This window comes from Cnephaeus nilssonii (assembly GCF_951640355.1).
Source record: "Cnephaeus nilssonii genome assembly, chromosome: 2".
Classification (NCBI taxonomy): domain Eukaryota; kingdom Metazoa; phylum Chordata; class Mammalia; order Chiroptera; family Vespertilionidae; genus Cnephaeus; species Cnephaeus nilssonii.
In genome coordinates, this window is record NC_137073.1 from 6,336,236 (window position 1) to 6,363,288 (window position 27,053).

The 27,053-nt window shown below is 47.4% G+C and overlaps 1 protein-coding gene across 1 annotated transcript in view; it reads right to left on the minus strand.

Annotated features, from left to right (window-relative positions):
* Positions 1-27,053, minus strand: part of COG7 (component of oligomeric golgi complex 7) — a 70,977-nt gene that overhangs the window by 27,810 nt on the left and 16,114 nt on the right. The window contains exons 5-8 of the mRNA XM_079785783.1: positions 22,561-22,643; positions 21,718-21,840; positions 4,567-4,765; positions 1,525-1,652 (exon numbers count right to left, since the gene is read on the minus strand). Of these exons, the coding sequence (XP_079641909.1) occupies positions 1,525-1,652; positions 4,567-4,765; positions 21,718-21,840; positions 22,561-22,643 (533 nt within the window). The remainder of the gene's footprint in view (positions 1-1,524; positions 1,653-4,566; positions 4,766-21,717; positions 21,841-22,560; positions 22,644-27,053) is intronic.

The following is a 27,053-nucleotide window of genomic DNA, read 5'->3' on the forward strand; positions in this document are numbered from 1 at the left end:
AAATGCAGTCCCCGCCGTGGCCAGTGTTGCTCAGTGGATAGAGCATCAGCCTGCAGACCGAAGGGTCCTGGGTTCGATTTTGATCAAGGGCATGTGCCTCAGCTGCAGGCTCCTCTCTGTCCCGGGCCCTGATCTGAGCTCGTGCAAGAGGCAACCAATCAATGTGTTTCTCTCACACCAATATTTCTCTCTGTCTTTCCCCCTCTCTTCCACTCTCTCTAAAAATCAATGAAAAAATATTGTCGGGTAAGAATTAAAAAAAAAAAAAAATGCAGTCCCCAACTAGATAGCTCTTCACCAGCCTGAAGTGGAGGAGAGCAGTTTAAGCGGCCAGCGAGATCACAAAAGTTAACTCCTGGCAGAAAGGTGCAATCAAATCCGGACATTCATCCTGACATTTCCATCCCTTTCCCCTTTTCCTGTGATTAAAATGGCATCTTTCCCTCCTGTTCTCAAGCTAGGACTCAAATTCTCTGTATCAGACTCTCCACAAGAATGCCAGGGAAAGAAAACGCCTCCTTCAAGGGCCAGCATGTCACTGAAGCAGAACACGTCCGGGTGCATCCCGGGAAAATGGAACAGTGGTGCAGGAGGCAGATCTGTTCCTAAACGTCAACTCACCTCACACCAACTGTAACACCTGCCCGAGACATGACCTTCCTTCCCCTCCAGTGCCCCTAGAGCCCTATCTGTCAGTGCCTGGCTGATGCGCGCCTTGCTCATCTGCCTCAAACAAAAGATGGCCAAAAAATTCAATTAACCTGGCCGGCGTGGCTCAGGGGTTGAGCATCAACCCATGAACCAGGAGACAAGGATTGGATTTCCGGTCAGGGCACATGCCCAGGTTGTGGACTCAATCCCCAGTAGGGGGCATGCAGGAGGCAGTCAGTCAGTGATTCTCTCATCATTGATGTTTCTTTCTCTCTCCTTCTCCCTTCCTCTCTCTGAAATAAAAACATTTTTTTAAATTATTAAAGCCCTAGCCAGTTTGCTCAATGGTTAGAGTGTCAGCCCTCAGACTGAAGGGTCTCGGGTCGGATTCTGGTCAAGGGCACAAACTTGAGTTGCAGGTTTGATCCCTAGCCCTGTCAGGGTCTGTGTGGGAGGCAACCAATCGATGTGTCTCTCACATCAGTGTTTCTCTCTCTGTCTCTCCTCCTCCCTTCCACTCTCTCTAAAAATCAATGGAAAAAATAACCTCAGGGGAGGATAAACAACAACAAAAAGGAATTATTTAAAAAATGTTTATCAAGGAGACAATCAACTTCTCCCCACCAGATGGAAGCTTCCCAGGTGGCTAGACTGTTACTGGAGATTTGAAGTAGAAAACTGGGAGTGCACATCTGTGGTCTCATCTTACATTTGGTTCCCAGAGCCCACATGGCCCCTAAGGCTGGTTTTTGCACACCTGTCCTACCTCCGTGCACACCTAAGGCCAGCTCACACCTTCTCCAGGGCATGCCATCCCCAACCCTTGCCTGGCAAACAGAATGAGCCGAGCGACCAGTGGAGGTGGGACATTACCAGAGGCACCGCACTGATCTGGATGAGGAGGTTCTGGGCTTCCATCTCGCCGTACCTGAGCTGGTAGGGCTTGTACGGCCCGTAAACAGCACCCACCAGCTCCATGACTTTCACCGGGTTGTGCTCGTCTTTAGGGAATAAGAAGGGAGAGGCAATCGTGAACACAGTCAGAAATCAGTCCTGGGAAACGACAGGGGACAGCGACGGGGACTCTCCCAGGGCCGTCACTAGCCTGCTTTGTCCCTGGGAGCTGCAACATTCACAAATACCTTGAGACATTTGAACGTGGTGTACTGTTTGTCTAAAAAGCACTATTAAAGCTCTCACCCCCTAACTCCAACAACCCATTGTGGTTAAGAACCCCTTCATATTGTAATTGAAAAGTAAAAAATTATTTAAAGTCAAAAAGAAAAGAAAAAGAACACCTTCCAATGAAGCAGAGGCCCCGCAGGGGGGCACTCTCCCGGGCTTTACAGAACAGGTGCTCACACCGGGGATTCCCGAAATGCCCATCTTCAACACATAAAAATGTAAAACTTCCGAATCAAAAATTTACATGACACAGCAATTCAACTTCTCAGATGACCATTTACCCAGTGGCTTTGGCATCCATTGATAATCTCTGCCTGAATAGACTTTATCATTACTGGCCATAAATGGATTTTTCCTTTCTTTCTTTTTTTTTTTTTTTACTTAAATCCTCACCGAGGATATGTTTTTATTGATTTTTAGGGAGGGGGGAAGGAGGGAGGGAGGTTAGGGAGAGGGGAGAGAGGGAGAGAGAAACATCAATGTAGAGAGAAACCTCTTTCGGTTGCCTCCCACATGCACCCTGACTGGGGATTGAACTGCAACCTAGGAGTGTGCCCTGACCGGGAGCCGCACCGACAGCCTTCTGGTGCATGGGACGGCGCTCTCAGCACCTGAGCCACCCGGCCAGGGCTCTTCCTCACTCTTTAATATGAACTCAGGAATTCTTCTTTATTCACTGTGTTTTCAGCCACTACTGTCATTATTCATTTTAATATTCAAATTATTTCAACTATGGTCAGTGGCTGCTCCTTCAGGTTGGCGCCTGTACCTTTTTGATATGTCCCTATCAGTCTGAGTGCTTTCTTGCTTTTTGACACAAAATGTTCCAAGAACCAATGAAAAGATATAGTAACTCATAGTTATCAAGTGGCCATTAAACATTTAATGACATAAGAAAATGCTCCTTATATTATTTTAAGCAAAAAAAAAAAAAGAGAGAGAATATAAGATTATATACAAGTATTTAAAAATATATACACATATGCATGTGTGTGCATATAAAGTATTTACATGTATTTATGAAAAATGTGTCTTTATATTTGAATTACGGGGAGGCAATACAGAATGTTGTAGTGACTCTCTCCGAGTGATAAGGTTACAGATCATTTTTATCCTCTTTATTTTTGTGTTTCCAAAGGACTTTTACATTTTAAAAAATACCTTTTTAGCCGAAACCGGTTTGGCTCAGTGGATAGAGCGTCAGCCTGCGGACTGAAAGGTCCCAGGTTCGATTCCGGTCAGGGGCATGTACCTTGGTTGCGGGCACATCCCCAGTAGGGGGTGTGCAAGAGGCAGCTGATCGATGTTTCTCTCTCATCGATGTTTCTAACTCTCTACTCTCTCCCTTCCTCTCTGTAAAAAATCAATAAAATATATTTTAAAAAAACACCTTTTTAAAACTCGCTTTAGGAACCATTAGAGATCTTACCCACTATGGCTGACTACCAAAGCACTTCACTCCTCATTCCTCTCTCTTCCTTCCTCTCTGCAACACTGTCCATGGCCAGGGAGGAAGGCCGCCTGCCCCTGGCGCAGGTGCCCCCCTCAGCTCCAGCAGGACGCATGGTCTCCACACCCTCTCCGGCCACTTGGAAGGGCACCCCTGGTTCCTGGAAGCTGCCACAGCCACCGTGCCTCTCCTACAACCAAGACCTGACCAGTGAGTGTGCCAATAACACCTATGAATCACCAGGGGCCTGAACAATAAACATACTCCCTGGAATGTCCAAGGCAATTATATGCCAGTGTAATTAAAGACAATAACTATTAAAATAAGCTGAGCTGGTGACACAGCAGCCACACAGCACAAGCAGCCCTTCCTGGAGCTATTTCCTGATCTGACAGCAGCATGCGTCACAATGTCTGTGGTACCTAAGAGCTGATGGTGCTTTAGGAACAGAGGGAAACCGCTGGGGATGCGCGGCACCCTCAGCACCATGTGCCTGAGCGAAGACAGGAAGTGCTCTGCTCTCAGCTGGCAGCGGGGAATGCCCATTCTCCCCGTGGCCACCTTCAGTCCTGACACAGCATCCCTGCTCAAAACTTGTCGTCACAGCAAAAAACTCCTCTGAAAACTAACTTTTAGGTTGAACTGCCTGAGGTGATATGATTATTTAAAAGGACGAGAACATTGCCCTGGCCTGGGGCTCGGTTGGTTGGGCGTCATCCCGTACACCAAGGGGGTTGAGGGTTTGATTCCCGGTCAGGGCACATTCCTGGCTGCAGGTTCAATCCCGGGGGCGGGGCGGGGGGGGGGGGGGGGGAGGTATGTGTGGGAAGCAACAGATCAATGTTTCTCTCTCATATCAATGTTTCTCTTTCTCTCTCCCTCCTCATTCCTCTCCCTTTTCCTTCCTCACTAAAAATCAATGAGCATGTCCTTGGGTGAGGACTGAGGAAAAATAGTTTTAAATAAAGGAAGAGGACACTACCTTCCCAAAGGAACCTCTGCCAAGTGGTGGCCGCTACGTCCACCTGCCTCCCTTACCGCCTGAGACCCTCAGAAAGGCGCAGCGCCTGCGAGCGTGCCGAGCACCGGCAGCACTGCTGCTAGGTAAGTCTATGAGGGCACTGTTCTCGTGGAAAAAGGGTTCATATCTGTTGAGAAGGAAAACAGTGACTCCTCCCATTCCTGTAAAATCAGTCGCCTAAAAAGGCCAATCAGCCCAGGCCTCAGAAGCGTGAACCAAGTGAGTCAAGACAAGCCAGAGCCTGGAGAGGGCCGTTTACCTGCGTGGGGCTGCAGTGCCATCTCCAGCCCCTTGGCAAAGTGGGCAGTGGCAGCGTACAGCTCCAGCAGCTTGGGGAGCTCCAGCTCGGGCCCCGCCCGCTCCACACTGGAGCCCAGGCACATGGGCAGAGAGGGCGCCAAGTCCCCCAGCGTCTGAATCAGCAGCACAGTCACCACCTCATAGGGGTTCTTGAAAACCTGCAGTGGGAGAGGGGTACATGAGTTAGCACGTGTGATCAAATGGGTACATGCCTTCTAAAGAAGCAATCTCCTGGACCACTCCAAGGGGCCTAATCAAGAGCTATGAGCTTCTGCTGAAGTGGATCAGTGATGAAAACAGCCAAATCTGAGCATCAGAAGACCTTCCAGTCCACCTGATGCATGATCTCTCTAGTTCTGAGAAGCAAAAGTATAAAGCAATTGAAAACAATGAGTGTGAGTGTGTGTGTGTGTGTGTGTGTGTGTGTGTGTGTATTCGTGTTTGTAAAGGTGACAGTGGTAACTGAGGACCTGCTGATGGATGAAAGAGACTGGGGGTGGGAAGGTGGGGACATATGTGTTTGAAAGGCTGATCAGATCTGAGCAATGATGAAAAGGTTCGACTACTGACCTCTGTAATTATGAAGGTTTCTACACTTGACCTGAGCTCAAAAAAAAAAAAAGCTATGAGCCCCAAGTTTTCTTCACAGCACATGTGAACATGCTCAGAAACAAGAGAACTGGCAGGACCTGCAACTTGTCCAGAACATTGGCTATTACATGCCTATCACAGGCCCCAAGAGCTGAACTATTTCAAATCAACGAAATGGGGTATTCAGATGGTCACCAAAAACTGGCTAGAGAGAGGACTGTGAAGATGACAATGCAGAGATTGGGAGGGTATAGAAGGGGGAACAAAATAGAATTAAAGAGCAATTCACTGAAAAAGAGCTGAAGGACCTTCCAGCTCGCAGCCACCTCTCCTCGTGACACAGATCTTCAGTAAAGGGAAGGACCACCAGGAAGAGTGCATCCAGAGCCTTTCAGATTATAGATTCACCTATTCACTGAGGCTTTACCCCATTCTGTAAACAACAGGTACCTTAGACTAAACTAACACAGTGAAGTTAGAGAGGGATGCTTTCAGACCACCACTGCTGATTAAATGCTTGGTTATTATCACACTAGTGGCCCAGTGCACGAAATTTGTGCACATTAAAAGGGAATTAATTAGAGGAAATATTTTAATATTGCTATTTAACCTTTCTCTATAATAGAAGTATCAGAGATGAAAGAAAATTAGTAAAATGTATATGAAAATCTTCCTCCTGTCAAGAGCCTGGGGTGTGCCATGGGACCCAGAGTCAAGTCCCCGCCCACCCGCACGTGCCTCGAAATCGCACGAGACCCAGACCCGGCCAGCCCCACCCACATTGGGCAAGATCCAGAGCCGGCCGGCCACACCCCCATCAAGCACCAGGGCGGGGGGCACACCTTGAGGTCCCCCATCAAGCCCCACCGGGCAGAGGGCACAGCCTGAGGTCCCCGGTCAAGCCCCTCCAGGCGGGGGATGAGGGGTATGGCCTGAGGTCCCCCAGCCTGGCTCTGGGGCGGGGGACACGCCTTGAGGTGCCCCGTCAAGCCCCGCTGGGTGGGGGGCGCAGCCTGAGGTCCCCGTCAAGCCCCGCTGGGTGGGGGGTGCAGCCTGAGGTCCCCGTCAAGCCCTGCTGGGTGGGGGGCGCAACCTGAGGTCCCCCATCAGGCCCCGCTGGATGGGGGCACAGCCTGAGGTTCCCGGTCAAGCCCCGCTGGGTGGGGGGAGCAGCCTGAGGTCCCCGTCAAGCCCCGCTGGGTGGGGGGAGCAGCCTGAGGTCCCCGTCAAGCCCCGCTGGGTGGGGGGAGCAGCCTGAGGTCCCCCGTCAGGCCCCGCTGGGTGGGGGGAGCAGCCTGAGGTCCCTGTCAAGCCCCGCTGGGTGGGGGGTGCAGCCTGAGGTCCCCGGTCAAGCCCTGTTGGGCAGGGGGCACAGCCTCAGTTCCCCCACCCCGGCCCGACACCACGTAGCCTCAGGTCCCTGCTGATCACTCGTTATGGAACCCCGCCTCCGCTGTGGGTGCAGCCAACTTGTGTTACAGAACCCCACCTCCGCTGTGGCACAGCCATCTTGTGAGGGTCAATTTGCATATTACCTCTTTATTATATAGGACTAGAGACCCGGTGCACAGATTCATGCACCGGTGGGGTCCCTCGGCCTGGCCTGTGGGAATTGGGCTGAAACCAGCTCCCCAACATCCCCTGAAGGGTCCCAGATTGCAAGAGGGCGGTTCTCAGGTGACACACCTCAGAATCGGGTTCCCTCCTCCCTGGTTCCGATTGCGTCACCCAATAACTGCAGCTGCCAAGTCACCACAGCTCGGCAGCTCCTACGTCAAGTGTCTGCCCCCTGGTGGTCAGTGCACATCATAGCTACCAGTCAGATGGTTGAACAGTCAACCAGTTGCTTAGGCTTTTGTATCCCATACTAGTGGCCCGGTGCACAAAATTCATACATGAGGGGGTTCCCTCAGCCCAGCCGGCACCCTCTCCAACAGGGGACCCCTTGGGGGATGTCAAACTGCCGGTGTGGGCCCGATCCCAAACCGGCAGTCAGACATCTCTCTCGCAATCTGGAACCACTGGCTCCTAACCACTCACCTGCCTGCCTGCCTGATCGCCCCTGCCTCTGCCTGCCTGCCTGCCTGATCGCCCCTAACTGCCCTGCCCTGCCAGCCTGATCTTGCCCCTAACTGCTCTCCCCTACCGGCCTGATCGCCCCTAACTGCCCTCCCCTGCCAGGCTGATCTCTCCCCAAACTGCCCTCCCCTGCAGGCCTAATCTCACCCCCAACTGCTCTCCCCTGCTGGCCTGGTCACCCCCAACTGCCCTCCCCTGCCGGCCTGATCTCGCCCCCAACTGCCCTGCCCTGCTGGCCTAATTGCCCCTAACTGCCTCTGCCTCGGCCCCCACCACCATGGCTTTGTCCAGAAGGAAGTCAGACGTCTAGAAGATGGCCAGTCAAACCGGTCTAATTAGCATATTACCCTTTTATTAGGATATATTATATAGGATAAGATAGCTTAAATGGCGGGGAAAGCCTTTTTCAGAAAGAGGAGATGTTCTTGGCAGACAAAAATACATAATCCCTATACCTGGACTGATAGCCAGCCATATATACTATACTGCCAAACTGGTCATTAAAAAATTGAACCACTTTCTTACACCTTACACCAAACAGCTGTTGTCCTTAAAACCCCTCCTCAGTCCCCACCTTAGGTTCTGCCTTCACAGTTCACCCAGATTAGGTTCTGATAGGTCAGTTTATATGCCAGTCAGCGTCAAAAGCTCTGCCTCCTAGGCAGCCATTGGCTCCTCGCAGTTCACCCAGATTTGGTTCTGCTTGGTCGGTTTCTATGCCAGTCAGCGTCAAAAGCTCCGCCTCCTAGGCAGCCATTGGTTCTTCGCAGTTCACCCAGATTTGGTTCTGATTGGTCGGTTCCTATACCAGTCAGTGTCTCGGGGCCTATCTCCGGGTCTGATCAGAGAGGCGGGGCTGACCAGCAGCCCCTGCAGCTGCTGGCCAGGCCCAGAGAGAAAGAGAGGCAAGGGCTGATCAACAGCTGCCACGGAGGCTGCAGATCAGAGCTTGCTTCTCTCTACAGACCTCTCTCCAGGCCTAATCTGCAGCCCCCTCGGCAGTCAGTGCTGGGTTGCCACACCCACAGTGTGGCAGTCAGTGCTGGGTCGCTGTGGCAACCCAGCACTGACTGCAGAACTGACTTTCAGTGTTTGGTCATCTGTTCAGTTCGTTTTGGACATTATGGACCCTGGATCTTTATATACACAGATATAAATAAAGAGGTAATATGCAAATTAACCCTCACACCCTCACAAGATGGCTGCCTACAACCAGGCCAGCAGGGGGGTTAGTGAGGGATGACCAAACGACTGAACAAGCAGGCTGCGTGAGGCAACCAGGTCGGCAGGGAGGTTAGTGAGGGACAACCAAACAACTGAATAAACAGGCTGCATGGGGCGACCAGGATGGCGGGGGGTTAGTGAGGGACAACCAAACGAATGAACAGCAGGCTGAGTGGGGCGACCAGGCCGGCAGGGGGGCCATGAGGAGTGACCAAATGACTGAACAAGCAGGCTTCGTGCGGTGACCAGAGGGGTTAGTGAGGGACGAACAAATGAATCAACAGCAGGCTGTGTGGGGCAATCAGGCCGGCGGGGGCACCGTGAGGGGCAACAAGGCCGGCAGGGCGGGGCAGTTGGGGGTTACCAGGCCAGCAGCAGGGGAGGCAGTAAGAGGTGACCAGGCCAACAGGGGGGCGGGCCAGGAAGGGGTGACCAGGCAGGCAGGCAGGTGAGCAATTAGGAGCCAGAGGTCCAGGATTGTGAGAGGGATGTCCGACTGCCGGTTTAGGCCTGATCCTGATCAGGCCTAAACCGGCAGTCGGACATCCCCCAAGGGGTCCCAGATTGGAGAGGGTGCAAGCTGGGCTGAGGAACACACACCCTCCTCCCCCCGAGTGCACGAATTTCGTGCACCAGGCCTCTAATATATATATAGATAGATAAATAGATAGATATAGATATAGATATAGATATAGATATAGATATAGATATAGATATAGATATATAGATATATAGATATATAGATATAGATATAGATATAGATATAGATATAGATATAGATATAGATATAGATATAGATGTAGATATAGATATAGACATATAGATTATAGATATATAGATATATATAGATATAGATATCCTATCTAATAAAAGAGTAATATCCAAATTAACCATCACTCCGCTACACCCACAAGCCATGCCCACAGGCCATTCCCACCAGCCAATCAGGAGCAAATATGCAAATAAACCCAACCAAGATGGCTACCGCCACAGAGAGCAGGAGGGAGGATTGGGTTTCCCCAGCAATGGAGGAAGCCAAGCTTTCCACCTGCCCTTGCCGGCCTAGGACTCCACTCAAGGCTACAAAGTTTCAATGATAGAAGATACATAAATCCAAACAGAAATGGCGGCAGCCATGGAGCTGGAGAGAGCAGGAGGGAGGCTTGGGTTGCCCCCGGCGATGGAGGAAGCCAAGCTTTCCGCACACCATGGCCGGCCCAGGCCTCCGCTTAAGGCTACAAAGTTTCAATTATAAAAGATACATAAACCCCAACAAAAATGGCTGCCGCCACTGAGCAAGCAGAAGGCTTGGCTCCACTCCAGGTTACAAAGTTTCAATTGTAGAAGATAAATAAACCCCAAATACCAGGGCCTCCGCTTGGGTCGCCAGGGGGAGTGGCCGGCCTGCAAACCACCACAGGCCCCTCGCCCAGGCCGCCCCACACCCCAAGGGAACCCCCACCCTGATACGGGACATCCTTCAGGGCAAACCAGCCGGCCCCCACCCATGCACCAGGCCTCTATCCTATCTAATAAAAGAGTAATATGCAGATTAACCATCACTCCAACACACAAGATGGGTGCCTCCATGTGGTCAAAGATCCTGCCCCATGTGGACACAAGATGGCCACCATAAGATGGACAGCAGGGAGGGCAGTTGGGAGGGACCAGGCCTGCAAAGGAGGGCAGTTGTGGGCCATCAGGCCATCAGGGGAGGGCAGTTAGGGGTGACCAGGCTGGCAGAGGAGGGAAGTTGGGGGGGACCAGGCCTGCAGGGGAGGGCAGTTAGGGGTGACCAGGCCTGCAGGGAAGGGCAGTTAGGGGCAAACAGGCTGGCAGGGGAGTGGTTAGGGGGTGATCAGGCTGGCAGGCAGAAGCAGTTAGGGGCAATCAGGAAGGCAGGCAGTTGGGAGCCAGCAGTCCTGGATTGTGAGAGGGATCCCAGATTGGAGAGGGTGCAGGCTGGGCTGAGGGACACCCCCCCCTGCACAAATTTCGTGCACCAGGCCTCTAATATATATATATTTCTTAAATATGCACAAACATAAAGCAAGATATAAGACTGTTCTTATGCAGCTCTAAAGCCAAAAAAGGTATGAGTTTAAAAACTACAAAATCAATAAATTAAAACTTTTATTAGAAAAACACCCTTGAGATAAATGAAAATGAAAACACTACATAGCAAAACTTAGGGGATACAGCATAAGCAGTGCTAAGAGGAAAATTTATAGCTGTAGAAGCAGACATTAAAAAAGAAATGTCTTGCCGAAACCAGTTTGGCTCAGTGGATAGAGCGTCGGCCTGCGGACTCAAGGGTCCCGGGTTCGATTCTGGTCAAGGGCATGTACCTTGGTTGTGGGTACATCCCCAGTAGGGGGTGTGCAAGAGGCAGCTGATCGATGTTTCTCTCTCATCGATGTTTCTCTCTATCCCTCTCTCTTCCTCTCTGTAAAAAATCAATAAAATATATTTTTTTTAAAAAGAAAGAAAGAAATGTCTCGCCCTAGTCGGTTTGGCTCAGTGGATAGAGCGTTGGCCTGCGGACTCAAGGGTCCCAGGTTCCATTCCAGTCAAGGGCATGTACCTTGGTTGCAGGCACATCCCCAATAAAGGGTGTGCAGGAGGCAGTTTATTGATTTTTCTCTCTCATCGATGTTTCTGACTCTCTGTCCCTCTCCCTTCCTCTCTGTAAAAAATCAATAAAATATATTGTAAAAAAAAAAGAAATGTCTCAAATCAGTAGCCTAACTGTACACATTAAGAAACTAGAAAAAAGAAACTAAACTCAACAATAGCAAAAGAACAAAAATAATAGAGATTAGAGCAGAGATATATGAAATAGAAAAATCAATTTAAAAATGATTTCAGACTAGAAGTTGGTTCTTTGAAAAAATTAAAATGAACAAATCTTTATCTAGATTTTGAAGAAAAAAGAGGGATGACTCAAATTAATAAAATTAAACATAAAAGTAAGGACATTACTACAAATTTTATAGAAATAAAAAGGATTATAATACCATGAATAATTGTATGCCAACAAATTGACTTAGATGAAATGGACAAATTAAGAAATAAAATTTGGGGGGAAAACCAAGATGGCGGCATAAGGTAAACACCTAACTGTTGCCTACCACAACAATTTTGAAACTACAACTGGAAAACAGAGCGCACACCGTCCAGAACCACCAGAAAGCTGGCAGAGTGGAAAACCTACAACTAGAGAAAAACAGAGAGGGGGACGCTGAGCCTCAGGAGCTGTGGAGGTGCGGAGATCCGTGAGCACGGAAAGGGCGGGCGGCTGAATACGCGGCAGGCTTGCTCGCAGCGCGCGGAGAGGGAGGGCAGCAGACGCTGCGTGGCTAGCTTTCTCGTTTGGGAGAAAAACAAAACCTCCCGACTGCACTGAAATCCAGCTGCGGTCGGGGAGAAACTGGGCTGTTTGGCAGCGGACGAGGCTCAAAAGCTGCCTTCTCTCAGAGGCGCGCAGCCATTAATTCGGGCACGGAGGAACCGGCCCTCTTAGGGCGGCGCGGACGGAAACCAAGTTTGTCTGCGCCATTCTGAGACTCCGCCCCATCCAAGCTGAGCACAGCCCTCCCAGTGACTGGATTTCTCGTTCGGGAGAAAAACAAAACCTCCTGTCTGCAATGAAATCCAGCCCCAGCTGGGGAGAAACTGGTCTGTTAGGCAGCGGGAGAGGCTCGAAAGCTGCCTTCTCTCAGAGGCGCGCAGCCATTAATTTGGGCACGGAGAAACCGCCCCTCTTAGGGTGGAGCAGACAGGAAACCAAAGCTTGTCTGCGCCACCCTGAGACTCCGCCCCATCCAAGCTGAGCACAGAAGCTCTCCCAGGGGAGACACTGCTGATCCTCACAGCCAACTGGCTTGGAGATCAATTCCCGCCAGTGATACCAACAATCCCAACCACTCTGAACTCGTTTCTGGGGACACGCGGGGGACCCAGACACCTACGGGACTCTCGGCCGGTCGGAGAGTGAGAGTGACTTTTCTGTCGGTGTGGACGACACCAGATTTCAACCACTCTCATAAGGGACACATTCAAGAGGCAGACTCAGTGAGCACCAAAGCCCTACTGTGTCTCCAGCACAGCAATTCTTCCGTTATAGACACAGCAGGCCCTCACAACCAATTGGACCGGAGGTCAATTCCTCCCAGTGTACCAACAGCAATCAAGGCTTTTAACTAAACCAAGACTTTCCACTCAGCCCACAAAGGGGAGTACCAAGAGCGACCACCTAGGGTGATTGGGGAAGCTGAGCTACCGGCCCCTATAGGTCACCGACCACACAAAGCCACTCCATCAACACAGGGAGGCAGCCAAAATGTGGAGACATCGAAGTATGTCACGAGTAGGAGAGATAGATGAAAGCAAACTAATGGACGACACAGTGTTCAGAACCATATTTATAAGGTTACTCAAGAATCTTCTAAAAACCGCTGAGAAACTTGAAGAGACCTTCAAGGACCTTAATGAGAATACCAAAAAAATGGAAAAGGACCAGTCAGAAATTATGCATACACTGTCTGAAATAAAGAATATACAGAGTAGACCACCGCACCCGAAGAGTCAAACCAAAGATCTGGAATATGAGGAAGAAAAAAACACCCAACCAGAGAGGCGGAAAGAAAGAAGAATCCAAAAATGTGAGGATAGCAAAAGGAGCCTCCGGGATGGCTTTAAGCGTACCAATATCCGAATTTTTGGGGTGCCAGAAGAGAGAGAGCAAGATACTGAAAACCTATTTGAAGAAATAATGACAGAAAACTTCCCCCACCTGGTGAAAGAAATAGACTTACAAGTTCAGGAAGCGCACAGAACCCCAAACAAGAGGAATCCAAAGAGGACCACACCAAGACACATCATAATTAAAATGCCAAGGGCAAAAGACAAAGAGAGAATCTTACAAGCAGCAAGAGAAAAACAGTTAGTTACCTACAAGGGAGCACCCATACGACTGTCAGCTGATTTCTCAACAGAAACTATGCAAGCCAGACGGGAATGGCAAGAAATATTCAAAGTGATGAATAGCAAGAACCTACAACCAAGACTACTCTACCCAGCAAAGTTATCATTCAGAATTGAAGGGCAGATAAAGAGCTTCACAGACAAGAAAAAGCTAAAGGAGTTCATCACCACCAAACCAGTATTATATGAAATGCTGAAAGGTATTCTTTAAAAAGAGGAAAAAGAAGAAAAAAGTAAAGATAAAAATTATGAACAACAAATATCTATCAACAAGTGATTCTAAAAATCAAGTGAATTCAAAATCTGAGGAACAGAATAAACTGGTGAACATAATAGAATCAGAGGCATAGAATGGGAGTGAATTGATAATTCTCAGGGGGAAAGGGGTGTCTGTGTGGGGGGGTATGGGAAGAGACTGGACAAAAATCATACACCTATGGATAAGGACAACGGGGAGGAGGGAACCGGGTGATGGGGAGATATGGGGGGGAAAAAGAAAAAACAATTGTAATAATCTGAACAATAAAGATTTATTTTAAAAAAAAGAAATAAAATTTATCAAAACTGACTCAGAAGAAATAGAAAATCTGAACAGACCTATAACTAGTAAGGAGATCGAATCAATAATCAAAAACCTCCCAACAAAGAAAAACCCAGAACAGATGGCTTCATTGGTGAATTTCTACCAAACAATTAAGGAAGAATTAACATGAATCCTTCTCAAACTCTTCCAAAAACTGAAGAGGAAGAGACGTGCTGTGGTCTGAATAGTGTCCACCACCCCCCACACCAAAATTCATACGTAGAAACCCAAACCCCTTCTAGTACCTCAGAAAGTACCGCATTTGGAGAGCGGGCCTTTAAAGAGGCAACTAAGGCCCTTCCCTGTTTGGCTCAGTGGATAGAGCGTCAGCCTGCAGACCAAAGGGTCCCAGGTTCTATTCTGGTCAAGGGCAAATGCCTCAGTTGCAGGCTCCTCCCCACCCCGGGGCCTGGTCAGGACATGTGCAGGAGGCAACCAATCGATGTGTTTCTCTCACATCAATATTTCTGTCTTTCCCTCTCTCTTCCACTCTAAAATTCAATGGAAAAATATCCTTGGGTGAGGATTTTTAAAAAAATAAATAAGTCAATAAAGTGGCAACTAAGGTAAAATAAGGTCATCTGGGTGGGCCCTAATCCTTACGAGAGCAGACTGGGACACACACACTGAGGGATGACCATGTGAGGACACAGGGAGAACCAGCCATCTGCAAGCCAAGGAGAGAGGCCTCAGTAGAAACCAACCCAGCTCCCTCTGAGACAGCATGGAGGACCTGGAAAGTATCATGCTAAGCAAAATAAACCAGCCAGAGAAAGACAAGTATCGCATGATCTCACTCATAGGTGGAATCGAATGAACAAGATAAACTATTGAGTAAAATAGATCCAGAGACTTAGAAGCATGGAACAGACTACTGAATCTCAAAGAGAAGGCAGAGGGTGAGGGGGGAAGGGTAGGGGTGGGGGTGGGAAGAGACCAACCAAAGAACTTGTACGCATATATGCATAACCCATGGACACAGACAACAGGATGGTAAAGGCCTGGGGTGGGGGGCGGGCTGGGCTAAAAAGGGTCAATGTGGGGGGTGGAACGGGTACATATGTAATACTTTCAACAATAAAGATTTTAAAAAGGAAGAAACCAACCCTGCTGAGATCTTCATCTTGAACTTCTAGCCTCCAGAACTGTGAGAAAATGAATTCCTGCTGTTTAAACCACCTGATCTGTGGTGCTTTGTTATAGGAGCCCTAGCAAACTAACACAGAACACTGTGAAACTAATTCTAAGAGGCCAGCATTACCCTGACACCAAAGTCAGACAGAGACCAAAAGAAAATTATATACTAACTAGAGGCCCGGTGCATGAATTCGTGCACCAGTGGGGTCCCTCAGCCTGGCCTGTGCCCTCTCCCAATCCAGGACCCCTCAGGGGATGTCGGACTGCGAGTTTCACCCGATCCCCGCAGGCGAAACTGGCAGTCCGACATCCCTCAAGGCATGTAGTAGTGAGCGAAGTGGGAGGCGGCCAGGGAGGAGCCTGAGCCCGGGTGTTACACCGCTCCCGCTCAATCCAGCCCCGCTGTGCCTGCCGCCACTGCTCCATAGCACTGCCGCCGCCGAGGCGAGGTGGGAGAGGCTCCTGCTGCCACAGCTACTCTTGCCAGCCATGAGCCCGGCTTCTGGCTGAGCAGCACTCCTGCTGTGGGAGCGCATTGACCACCAGGGGAAGCTCCTGTGTGAGCATCTGCCCCCTGGTGGTCAGTGCACATAACAGCGACTGGTCATAACGGTCGCTTAAGCTTTTATATATATAGATATCCCTTATGAATACAAAAATCCTAAACAAGATACATGTAAACCAAATTCAGCAGCACATAAAAAAGATTATAGACCATGACCAGGTGAAACTGATCTCCAGAATGCCAGGATGGTTCAATATACACTGATGTAATACACATGATGTAACATCGCACATTTACAGAACAGAGGAAAAAATACATGGTCATCTCAATTTATGCAGAAAAGCATAATAAAAATTCAATAAACTAGTAATAGAAAAAAACTTCTATAACATGATAAAGACCATTTATGAAAACACCCCAGCTAACATCATACTCAAAAATTAATAAAAATATTTTAATTTTTTAAAAAATCCATTGTGTTTCTATACACTAACAGTGAACAATCTGAAAAGAAAATTAAGAAAACAATTCCATTTACAATAGCACCAAAAAGAACAAAATACTTAGAAATAAACACAATCAAGGAACTGAAAGACTTGTACACCAAAAACAACAAAACACTGCTGAAAGAAATTAAAGAACACAAATAAAACGGCAAAATTTCCATGTTCATAAATTGAAAGGCTTAATATTGTTAAGATGGTAATAATTACCAAAGTGATCTACAGATTCAATGCAACTCCTTCAAAATCCCAATGATATTGTATGGAAAAAAGGAAAAGCCCATCCTAAAATTCATATGGAATTTCAGGGAATGCCAAACAGCCAAAACAATCTTGAAAAAGAACAATGTTAGCAGTCTCCTACTTTCCAATTTCAAAACGTACTACAAAGCTCCAATAATCAAAACAGTGTGGTGCTGGCTTAAGAAAAAACATATAAACCAATAGATTAGAATAGAGAGCCCAGCAATAAACTTCCATGTAAGTGGTGAAATTATTTTTAACATAGGTGCCAAAACCATTCAACAGGGGAAAGGACAAGCATATCAACAAATGGTGCTCAGCCCCAGCCGGTTTGGCTCAGTGGATAGAGCATCGCCTGCGAACTAAAGGATCCCATGTTCGATTCCGGCCAAGGGCACATGCCCAGGTTGCGGGCTCAATACCCCCTTGTGGGGGGCGTGCAGAAGGCAGCCGATCAATGATTCTCTCTCATCATTGATGTTTCTATCTATCTCTCTCCTTTCCTCTCTGAAATCAATTAAATAAATAAATAAATAAATAAATACGGTGCTCAGAAAACCAGATATCCACATGCAAATGAAAGATTTTGGATTCTTACTTAACACTGTAAAAAAAAATTAACTCATAACATTAAAAGAAAACATAGGAAAAAATTCTATGTCCTTGGATTTAGCAATAGTTTATTACGTATGACATCAAAAGCATAGACAACAAAAGAAAAAATAAGTTGTACAAAATCAAAACTTTAAAATTCTGTGCATCAAAAGACACTATCAAGTCCTGGCCAGGTTGCTCAGTTGATTGGAGTGTCTTCCCAATATGCCAAGGTTGCAGGTTTAATCTCTGGTCAGGGCACATACAAGAATCAATCAGTGAATAGATAAATGGTTGGAACAACAAATCAATGTTTCTCTTCCTCTCTCTCTCTAAAAAAAAAAAAAAAAAAAAAAAAAAAGCCCTAACCGATTTGGCTCAGTGGGTAGAGCATTGGTCTGAGGAATGAAAGGTCCCAGTTTCGATTCCGGTCAAGGGCATGTACCTTAGTTGCGGGCACTTCCTCAGTAGGAGGTGTGCAGGAGGCAGCTGATCGATGTTTCTCTTTCATCAATGTTTTTATCTCTCTATCCCTCTCCCTTTCTCTCTGTAAAAAAATCAATAAAATATATTTAAATAAATAAATAAAAACAAAAAGACACTATCAAGAGAATAAAATGACAACCCACAGAATGGGGAAAAAGTATTTTCAAGTCATATATCTAATAAGGGGTATATATAAAGAACTCCTACAATTCAATAACATTAAAACAAACAACCCAACTCAAAAATGGGCAAAATACTTTAAAAAACTTATCTCCAGCCCGGCTGGCATGGCTCAGTGATTGTCAACCTATGAACCAGGAGGTCACAGTTCTAGTACTGGTCAGGGCACATACCGGGATTGCAGGCTCAATCGTCAGTGTGGGGCGTGCAGAAGGCAGCTGATCAGTGATACTCTGTCATCATTGATGTTTCTATCTATCTCTCTCTCCCCCTTTCTTTCTGAAATTAATAAAAATATTTTTTTAAAAGACATATCTCCAAATAAGCTAATACAAATGACATACCACATTACCCACTAGGAAGGCTATCATAAAAATTTTTTAAAAAGACAAGTGTTGGCAAGGATGTGGAGAAATTAGAACTCTTGTGCATCGCTGGTAGGAATATAAAAATAGTACAGCTGCAGCGCAAATTAGTTGGCAGCTCCCCAAAATGTCAAAAAATTACAGTATGACCCCATAGTTCCAGTCCTAGGTATACCCAAAAGAACTGAGAACAGGGACACAGCCCTAGTGGGTCTGGCTCAGTGGATAGAGCAGCCCGTGGACTGAGGGGTCCCAGGTTCAATTCCAGTCAGGGGCACATACCACGGTTGCAGACTCAATCCCCGGCCCTGGTCGGGGCACATGCGGGAGGCAACTAGTCGGTTTGTCTCTCTCACATCGATGTTTTTCTCTGTGTTTCTCCCCTTCCCTTCCACTCTCTCTAAAAATCAATGGGAAAATATCCTCAGGTAAGGATTAACAACAAGAACAACAACAAAAAAGATTTTAAGAAAAAAAGAAAACAGAAACACAAATAGATATTTGTACACCAATGTTCATAGCGGCATTATTTACAATAGCCAACAGGTAGAAGCAATTCAAGTGTCTCTCATCAGATGGATAGATAAACAAAATATATACAATGGAATTATTATTCAGTCATAAAAAGGATGACATTCTGATACATGTTACAAAATGGATGATGCCTGAAAATATGCTAAGTGAAATAAGGCATACAAAGGGACAAATATTGTATGATTCCATTGACATGAGGTATCTACAATAGGAAAATTTATAGGAACAGTAGACTAGTAGTTACCAGGTGATGGGGGAGGGAAGAATGGAGAGTTATTGCTTAATGAGTACACTGTTCCTGTTTGAGATGATAAAAAAAAAAAAGTTCTGGAAATAATGGTGATAGTTAACATTGTGAATATACTTAATGCCACTTAACTGTACACTTAAAAATGGTTAAAGTGGTACCCTAGCTGGTTTGGGTCAGTGGATAGAGTGTTGGCTGCAGACTGAAGGATCCCGGGTTCAATTCCAGTCAAGGGCATATGCTGGGTGGCAGGCTCGATCCCCAGTAGGGAGTGTGCAGGAGGCAGCCGATCAATAATTCTCCATTATTGATGTTTCTATCTCTCTCTCTCCCTCTCTCCCTTCCTCTCTGAAATCAATAAAAATATATTTTCTTAAAAAGGAACAAACTACTAATACACACAACCACATGAATAAGTCTCCAAAAGCGCACTGAAAGTAGCCTTACAACGAAGACACACTGCAAGGTTCCCTTCATATCACATTCTAACACAGGCAAACTGACTCATGACCGAAACCAGCAGAACAGTGGATGCCTTCCCAGGTGCTGCTGCAGACTGACGAGGAGGGAGCATGAGGGAACTTTCTAGGTGGTGGTCTCATGTTCTGTACCTTAATAGGGATGAGGCTGCACAGATAGCTGCATTTGTCAAAACTAATCGAATGGCATATTTAAGATTACTGCATTCCCCAATTTTATAAGAAAGCATAAACAAATATTAAACTCTAGTTAAAAATATGCATGTTGTTTGTATGCATATATTCATAACCCATGGACACAGACAACAAGATGGTGAAGGCCTGGGGCAGGGGGCGAGGGCGAGCTAAAAGGCGTCAATGGAGGAAAAAAGGGGACTGCCCTGGCTGGTGTGGCTCAGTGGATGCAGTGTTGGCTGCAGACTGAAGGGTCACAGGTCCAATCTGGTCAGGGGCACATGCCCAGGTTGCGGGCTCGATCCCCAGTGGGGGGCGTGTGGGAGGCATCCGATGGGTGGTTCTCTCTCATCATTGATGCTTCTCTCTCTCTCTCTCCCTCTCCCTTCCTCTCTGAAATCAATAAAAATATAAGGTGGGTCAATGACAGGACAGACACATGGGCAGATGCCTAGATCTGTGATAAAGCTAATGCAATAAGCTGTTCACTGTGGGACCTGGGAGGTGGGTACACGGGTGCTCAATGCACAATTATTTCCAGTTCTTATATGTTGGAAAGTTTTCATAGTAAAATACTAGGGGAAGTATCTGAAGGAGACACAGTCACCCCAGCACCCTTGGTGTCTTTTGCACTAGACTGAACTTCAGAAGAGGACCACCACCTCCCATGCTTACATCCTGAAAAGAAAGTGGGTCACAGGCCCAAAGCATGACCTAGCATAAATGCACAGCTTGCGAAATTGTGGATGCGGCCTGAACAGAAGTCTGGGAAGTCTAAATCCTTTCTCTTAGATGGTGAAGAACATTTGTACATATGAACAGGACTGTCTCCATCTCGTGCTAGCAGCGGAAGAGGCAAGGACACGGGTGGACAGGGCCAGTGAAACAGGGCTCACAAACACTGAAACTTCTACAGGATGGTGTTTTCCAGTTTCCTTTTCCGTCTGAATTAGGGTGATTGAAGGAGGAAGAAATGAGGATGGAGACATGGCTTCACCACCTTGCATGTCATGACCCTGCAGGACTTCTCTCCGACTGCAGCTGAGTTCGCTCCAGCAAATGACTGACAAACATCGAAAGAGGGATTCACAACTAAGTTTGAAAAAATATGTAAGTCACACCATAAACAGACCCAGTCAGCCATCACTCACAAGTCAGGTAGCCTTTCCCTTCTAAAGGAAGACCCAGGGGCCTCCTGGCACTGAGACAAGGTAGCTCAGGTTGTTAGAGCATCATCCCGATGGGCCAACATTGTGGTTCCATCCCAGAGCAGGGAACATACAAGAATCAACCAATGAATGCATCACTAAGTGGAACAGCAAATCAATCTCTCTCTCTCTCAATCTCTCTCTCCCCTCTTTCCTCTCTAGAATAAATAAATAAAATCCATCAATCAATAAAAACACAAGGGGAGCCCTGGCCGGCTTGGCTCAGTGGATAGAGCGTCGGCCTGCGGACTGAAAGATCCCGGGTTCGATTCCAGCCAAGGGCACATGCCTGGGTTGCGGGCTCCATCCCCAGTCGGGGGCGTGCAGGAGGCAGCCGATCCATGATTCTCTCTCATCATGGATGTTTCTCTCTCTCTCTCCTTCTCCCTTCCTCTCTGAAATCAATAAAGAATTATTAAAAAAAAAAAAAAAACACACAAGGGGACAATAATTCACACCCTTTATGGCTAGAGATTTTTGGAAAGAAATGGTGAAAAGGTTCCGCTTCACATAAGCTGCCCAGTCTCGCCTCTGACCCAAGTCAGAGGGTGCTTGTAAAACCACATTCTTCTGCTAACTCTCAAGGTATTGTGAGAACAAGAGAAACTAACTATAGCCCAGGAAAATTTTATCCAAAGTCAAGATAAAAATGATCTTGATCTTGTTCTCACAAACAGCACCTGACCAAGAGCCGCCTGCTTTCCGATCAGAAGATAATGGCCTCAGGAATTCCACGGCTCCCCTGCTGAACTACAACTAGCACTGCCCATTAGATTCTACTTAAGATACAGACAAGAATGATGATAAGAGCCTTAACAGATCTGCAGGCCTCACTGCCTTGGGATTGGAAGCGTATCTTTAACCCCTTCCATGCTGGCAGCAAGAAGGAGGCTCTTCAGGGGTGCTCGGCAGTTGAGAGGCCACTCCCAGAGCAGATACCTGTCTCCTGTCACCAAGGCTCTGTTCTCCCCAGAGCCCAAGCGAGCTGTTACCTGCGTAGCCCATTGGGTTTGTGTGTGCCAAGCTCCGAGTAAGACATCGTAGAGTCCGGTGAGCTGCCGCTCCAGGGGGAGGTCGCTCTGGCACAGCTCTTGCCAAGCTGTTACAAGCTGCGCCTGTACAGGCAGAACAAAGGGGCCCCGCTGGGTACACCAACACACGCTGCCCGCTAAACCGCCCTGTCCCCCACCATGGCAAGCAATGTACTGCCGCCTCCTATCCTGAGCAAGCATGGCCCCACCGATGGTCGTGCACTTCCAAAGAAGACAGGAAAAGCCACTTATAGTTACCTGCTCTGATCATCAATCCAAACCCAATCTGTTCCCTCTAGTGACCCTTTCTCCTTTTATCTTGCTCCAAAAGCAGGCCAATGTACTTCCCACAGCAGGCCTCCACCCTTTTGAAGGGGGGTAAGGGGCTGTGTTTTAGCTCCAAGTCCTAACACTACTGATTAAATGACACATGAGCATCGGACCTGAAAGAAATCAGGTTGGCCCAGGACACTGTCAAGTTTTTCAGGAACCTAACTTCAACAACCCTAGGCAATATATGAAATTCTCATGGCTGGCTGAGGGCATAATAAAGCTTAAGACATGAATCTCTCTTAGAGGGGAAAAAACAACTTTTCAGTCTATAAATGAAATCCAGCTGTAAATAAATCTAAGAGAGACCAAAACTGATGTTCCTTTTCCAACTGGCAATTGACTGAATGCCCAGGCTGGACCCCGAGCACCCCCTGCTGGCTAATGAAAAGACAAAGTCAGAGCAAGGAGGCAACTTCTACCTGTGAGCATGAACACTAGCATTCCACAAGCATGACCCTGCGCAGGCCTCACCTTGTGACACTTGTAGTAGTATGCAAGGAGTTGGGGCATCCGGTCAATTTCAGTAAACACCTTCACAAACACTTTGGATTGCTCTAAAGGAGAACAGAAAACATGCAAATGCTGTTACAAGGTTTGCTGATGCAGCCAGAGAAAGAATTTACCAAAATAAATGTGGATAGCACATGAGCTAGTATTCAGAAATTCCTACCTAGACCATGGCGTAACTCACGCGTGGAGATCGTAAATGTGAAACGTAAGTAAAGCTGGGGGAGAATCTGTCTCAATGGGACACTGCTTGTTCAGAATAATGCACCAATAAGCACCATTAATATAGCTAAGTTTATACATCGGCCAAGTAATCGTTCCATGGGACTAGAAAAAAGTTAGAATCAGGGGTGGGCTTAGGCTGTAAAGCTGAAGGAACTGCCACTCAGAGTTGTGCGAGGGGAGGGTGAGAGCCCCCGGCAATTCTGTGCTTTAAGCAACTCGCCTGCCTGGCTCCGAGGGAGAAGCGTAACATGTCAGCCTCAGAAAGGGATTCCAACAGCCGTCCACCAGCCCCAGGCCCAGAGAAGACTGCAGGCCAAAGAGCGTCAGCAGCTTGCAAGTCAACTGCGAACTCACGTGAGCTCCACTCCTCCTCCAGCCCGACCTACACGGCCCCATCTGACACTCACAGGAACTAAGAACACTGACCCAGGCAGACCGGGCCTTCACACTTCCGAAGTCAGGGAGGATCCTCTCTCTGTGTCGCTTGCGCCTCATCAGAAGGGCCTTTCCCAATCAGCCGGCCCAGGCTAGATTATTGCTCCTACTCCCTATCACACCTTCCCCTCCATAAAACTAATCACAATCTATATTATTCTATTTAGTTACTTATATAATAGCTTATGGTCTTTCTTGGAAATATACGCTCCAGCCCTAGCCAGTTTGGCTCCGTGGATAGAGCGTCGACCTGCAGACTGAAGGTCCCGGGTTCGATTCTGGTCAAGGGCACATACCTCGGTTGCAGGCTCCTCCCCGACTGGTCGGGGTGTGTGCAGGAGGCAACCAATTGATGTGCTTCTCTCACATGGATATTTCTGTCTTTCCCTCTCTCTTCCATTCTCTCTAAAAATCAATGAAAAAAATCCTCGAGTGAAGATTTAAACAAAGAAATATAAGCTCCACAGGCCTGGGGCCTCTCCTGTCTTGTTTCACTGTTCCTAGGGGTTAGGCAGTCCAGGTAGGCAGTACTGGTGAACGCGCTGCCCAGCGGTGCTGGGGTCAGGCTGCAGCACCAGAGCCCGTGCTTGCGAAGAACTGCTCCCACCCAGGTCTGCGGGCCACAGGGCAGCACTGAGCTGCCAGGGCAGGTTTTTTGGAGGGGTTGGGGGAGGGGGGCGTTTGGAAGGTTGTGACGACCCAGTCCTTAAGTTAAGGCTGAAACGCCAGGGAGAAGTCAGGGACCTTGTAGGCTCTGCTCCCTAGTCCCCACACTTCTCCTGTGCCTGCCCTTTAAGTTCCGCTCTCCTCTTTCCTCGGTGATCAGTGAGACATGCAGGTTGTTAGTCATAGTGTGATGGTGGTAGAGAAGGGACAGAGAAATGGGCTATGGCCTTGAGCAGTTTAAGGGTTTATGGGCTTTGGTCTTGAGGTGCAGGAACTTAACTCATCTGGCTAAGGTATAGACGTGACCTTTTTACAGAAACTACCATTTAGGGCCAACTGCTCATTTGCATACGTGCCAAGCATGGGATAAAGCTGTGTGTCCCAGTTAGCCTAAACAGTGTACAACAGGGTCGTTGTGAAGGTTAGATTTAGGCATCCATCTCTCACCCGGGGTTAGATTTAATGTGCATCCCTTCTGAGTACAGGGAAGCACAACTGCAGAGTGATCAGCGCTGGCAGCTGGAAGGGGCCCCAAGGAACAGGACCTCGGGCGGTCCAGGTCAGGACTGGCTTGAGGATAACAGCACCCAGCTTATGTCAGCAGTATTACAGCATGTTCACGTGGGAGACAGAAAGCAGAAGAAAAAACTGCCTATAATCCTATCACGCTCTGTTAAACACTGGCAACATTTTGGTGTATAGTCACAGAATGTTTTTAGAAAAAGACTTTGTGTTTACAAGTCTAAATATAATCACAACTTTACAACCTCTACCCAACATAGCAGAATTTATTATTTCTTAAAACTAGTAATAAAGCAAAAGTGGACTATATAGCAAACCCACTTAGTAAACCACTGTGAAATTTAGAAGTAATAATACATGGATCGTTAGCCCTTATGGAGGAATTCAAGGTTTTTAAGACTAGTGCATTTAAATTAAACAGACCCATTTATAAAACTGGGGGAAGCTCCTGTTCTGACAACAGAAATAGGAAACTTACACTGGCGATCATAAGGGCTCTAGGCTCCTGCAAACACCTCTAATTCAATTCAAAATAACTGCCGGGCACCTGCCGGGGCAGAGCCACCCGCTGGTCCTGTGGGGTCTTGAAGTGAACTTGTTTTTGCAGCTCCACATCTACTGCCGCTTTTCTGCTGAAAGAACTCAGGTCTTCTCTGAGGAACCCTGCACCTGCCTCTCATGCTCCCATTTTCCGCTTAAATGTTCCCAGTGAGGCTGACTCTATAAATGGCTGCAGGGCCTGGCCAGCCAGGGCCTCAAATCCTCCTGATGACAGTAATTGATTCAGAGGTGCAAAAGACCGTCCACTAAATGCCATCAAGATTAATTGTGGGCCCTGGCGAGTGCAGCTCAGTTGCTTGAGCCTCTTCCCAGGCACCAAGAGGTCACCAGTTCGATTCCCAGTCCGGGCACAAGCCCGAGTTGTGGGCTCGATCCCCAGTAGGGGACATGCAGGAGGCAGCTGATAAGTGATTCTCTCTCATCATTGATCTTTCTACCTCTCTCTTCCTTTCCCTTCCTTTCTGAAATCAATAAAAATATTGTTTTTAAGTGAAGTAAAAAAATGAGTCCCCAAAATTTATTTATGCTGCTTTCACATATGATTTCACATTCTATTTCAACATAAGTACTTCTCACAAAGTGCCCTGCATGTAGGAGAGATGTCAGAATTACCTGTAAAATGAAATAAATAGAAAAAATGCTCGGAACCTGCCCCCTAAAGTACTTCCTCCACAGCATCAGTCTGGCGGCACCCTGCTTTCTCCCAGGTACAGCCCGCAGGAATCGGCCTGAGGCATGTGCCTGAGAGAACCGCCCTTCACCCTTCTCCCCTGCTCTGTGCTCCTTTCCCTGGACAAACAGAGCATGTGCTTGAGTGTGTGAGTAAATATAAACAGCAGTGAGGGTAATATCAAAGACAGATATGCGGAGGAGGTCGTAAGGACAGAAATTCGCTGTGGATGAGCTACCTGGCCCACCTGTACACTCACAGGACTTCCTCCATAGCTTTCCCGTTTATATAACCTCGCTTTAACTTCAGTGCAACCCTCTGAGTCAAGAAGGTGGAGAAATTGCCAACAGAATAAATAAGCGAGTCAAGATCACACAACCAGCAGGGCCAAGACCATCTACTGGTCAGGTTCCTGAGACATCCTCTAACACCTATGACTTGTCCATAATGACAACTGACAGACACAAGATTTTAATCTCAGACCTAGCAAAGAATTCCAGAAGTGCGCTGGTCCAGACCAGAGAAGAGAGCGCTCCAGAGGTTAAGTCTCTGGGACAAGGAGAAACTCCGAAGAATGCCTTACTCCCAAGATACAGTGTTTGGAAAAAAATTAAGAACTATGGATGGTAAGAAGAAAGAATAAAAAGCAATCAGACACTTCAGGATAAACATGAAGCTGAACAGGAAAGGAGTTAAAAATAAATGCACTATTTATAAAATTGTGATAATATAAATACTATTCAATTCTATTTGAAATGATGGTATAGCCCCGCTGGCGTGGCTCAGTGGCTGAGCACTGATCAGGTCAGAGCTCGATCCCGTCAGGGGACATACAAAAATTTCAGAGAGGAAGGGAGAGGGAGAGAGAGAGATACAAATATCAACAATGAGAGAGAATCATTGATCGGCTGCCACCTGCACGCCCCCTACTGGGGATCGAGCCCGCAACCCGGGCTTGTGCCCTGACCCGGAATCGAACCTGGGACCCTTCAGTCTGCAGGCTGACGCTCTATCCACTGAGCCAAACCAGCCAGGGCAATAAAAATATTTTTTAAATATTAAATAAATCAATAAAATGATGATATAGGAGGAAAATGGGTAAGGGGGAGAAGAGAGCTATGAGAGCTAAATCCTTAGCAATAACAATGGGGTCCATAGATATTACCTAAAATTGACATATGAAGAAATAAAGTAATACATTTATTATGCAGAAATGAAAAGTGAAATACCAGAAAACTAGAGCTCTAGAAATCAAAAGTGGTGGTCTCCTGGGACTGGAAGTGGGGCATGAGGAGGTAGAGGAAGAGAAGCTATTTTCCCCTATAAGACCTTCAGTACCATTTAACCTTTTCAACATTGTAGCTGACGCGGGGGGGGG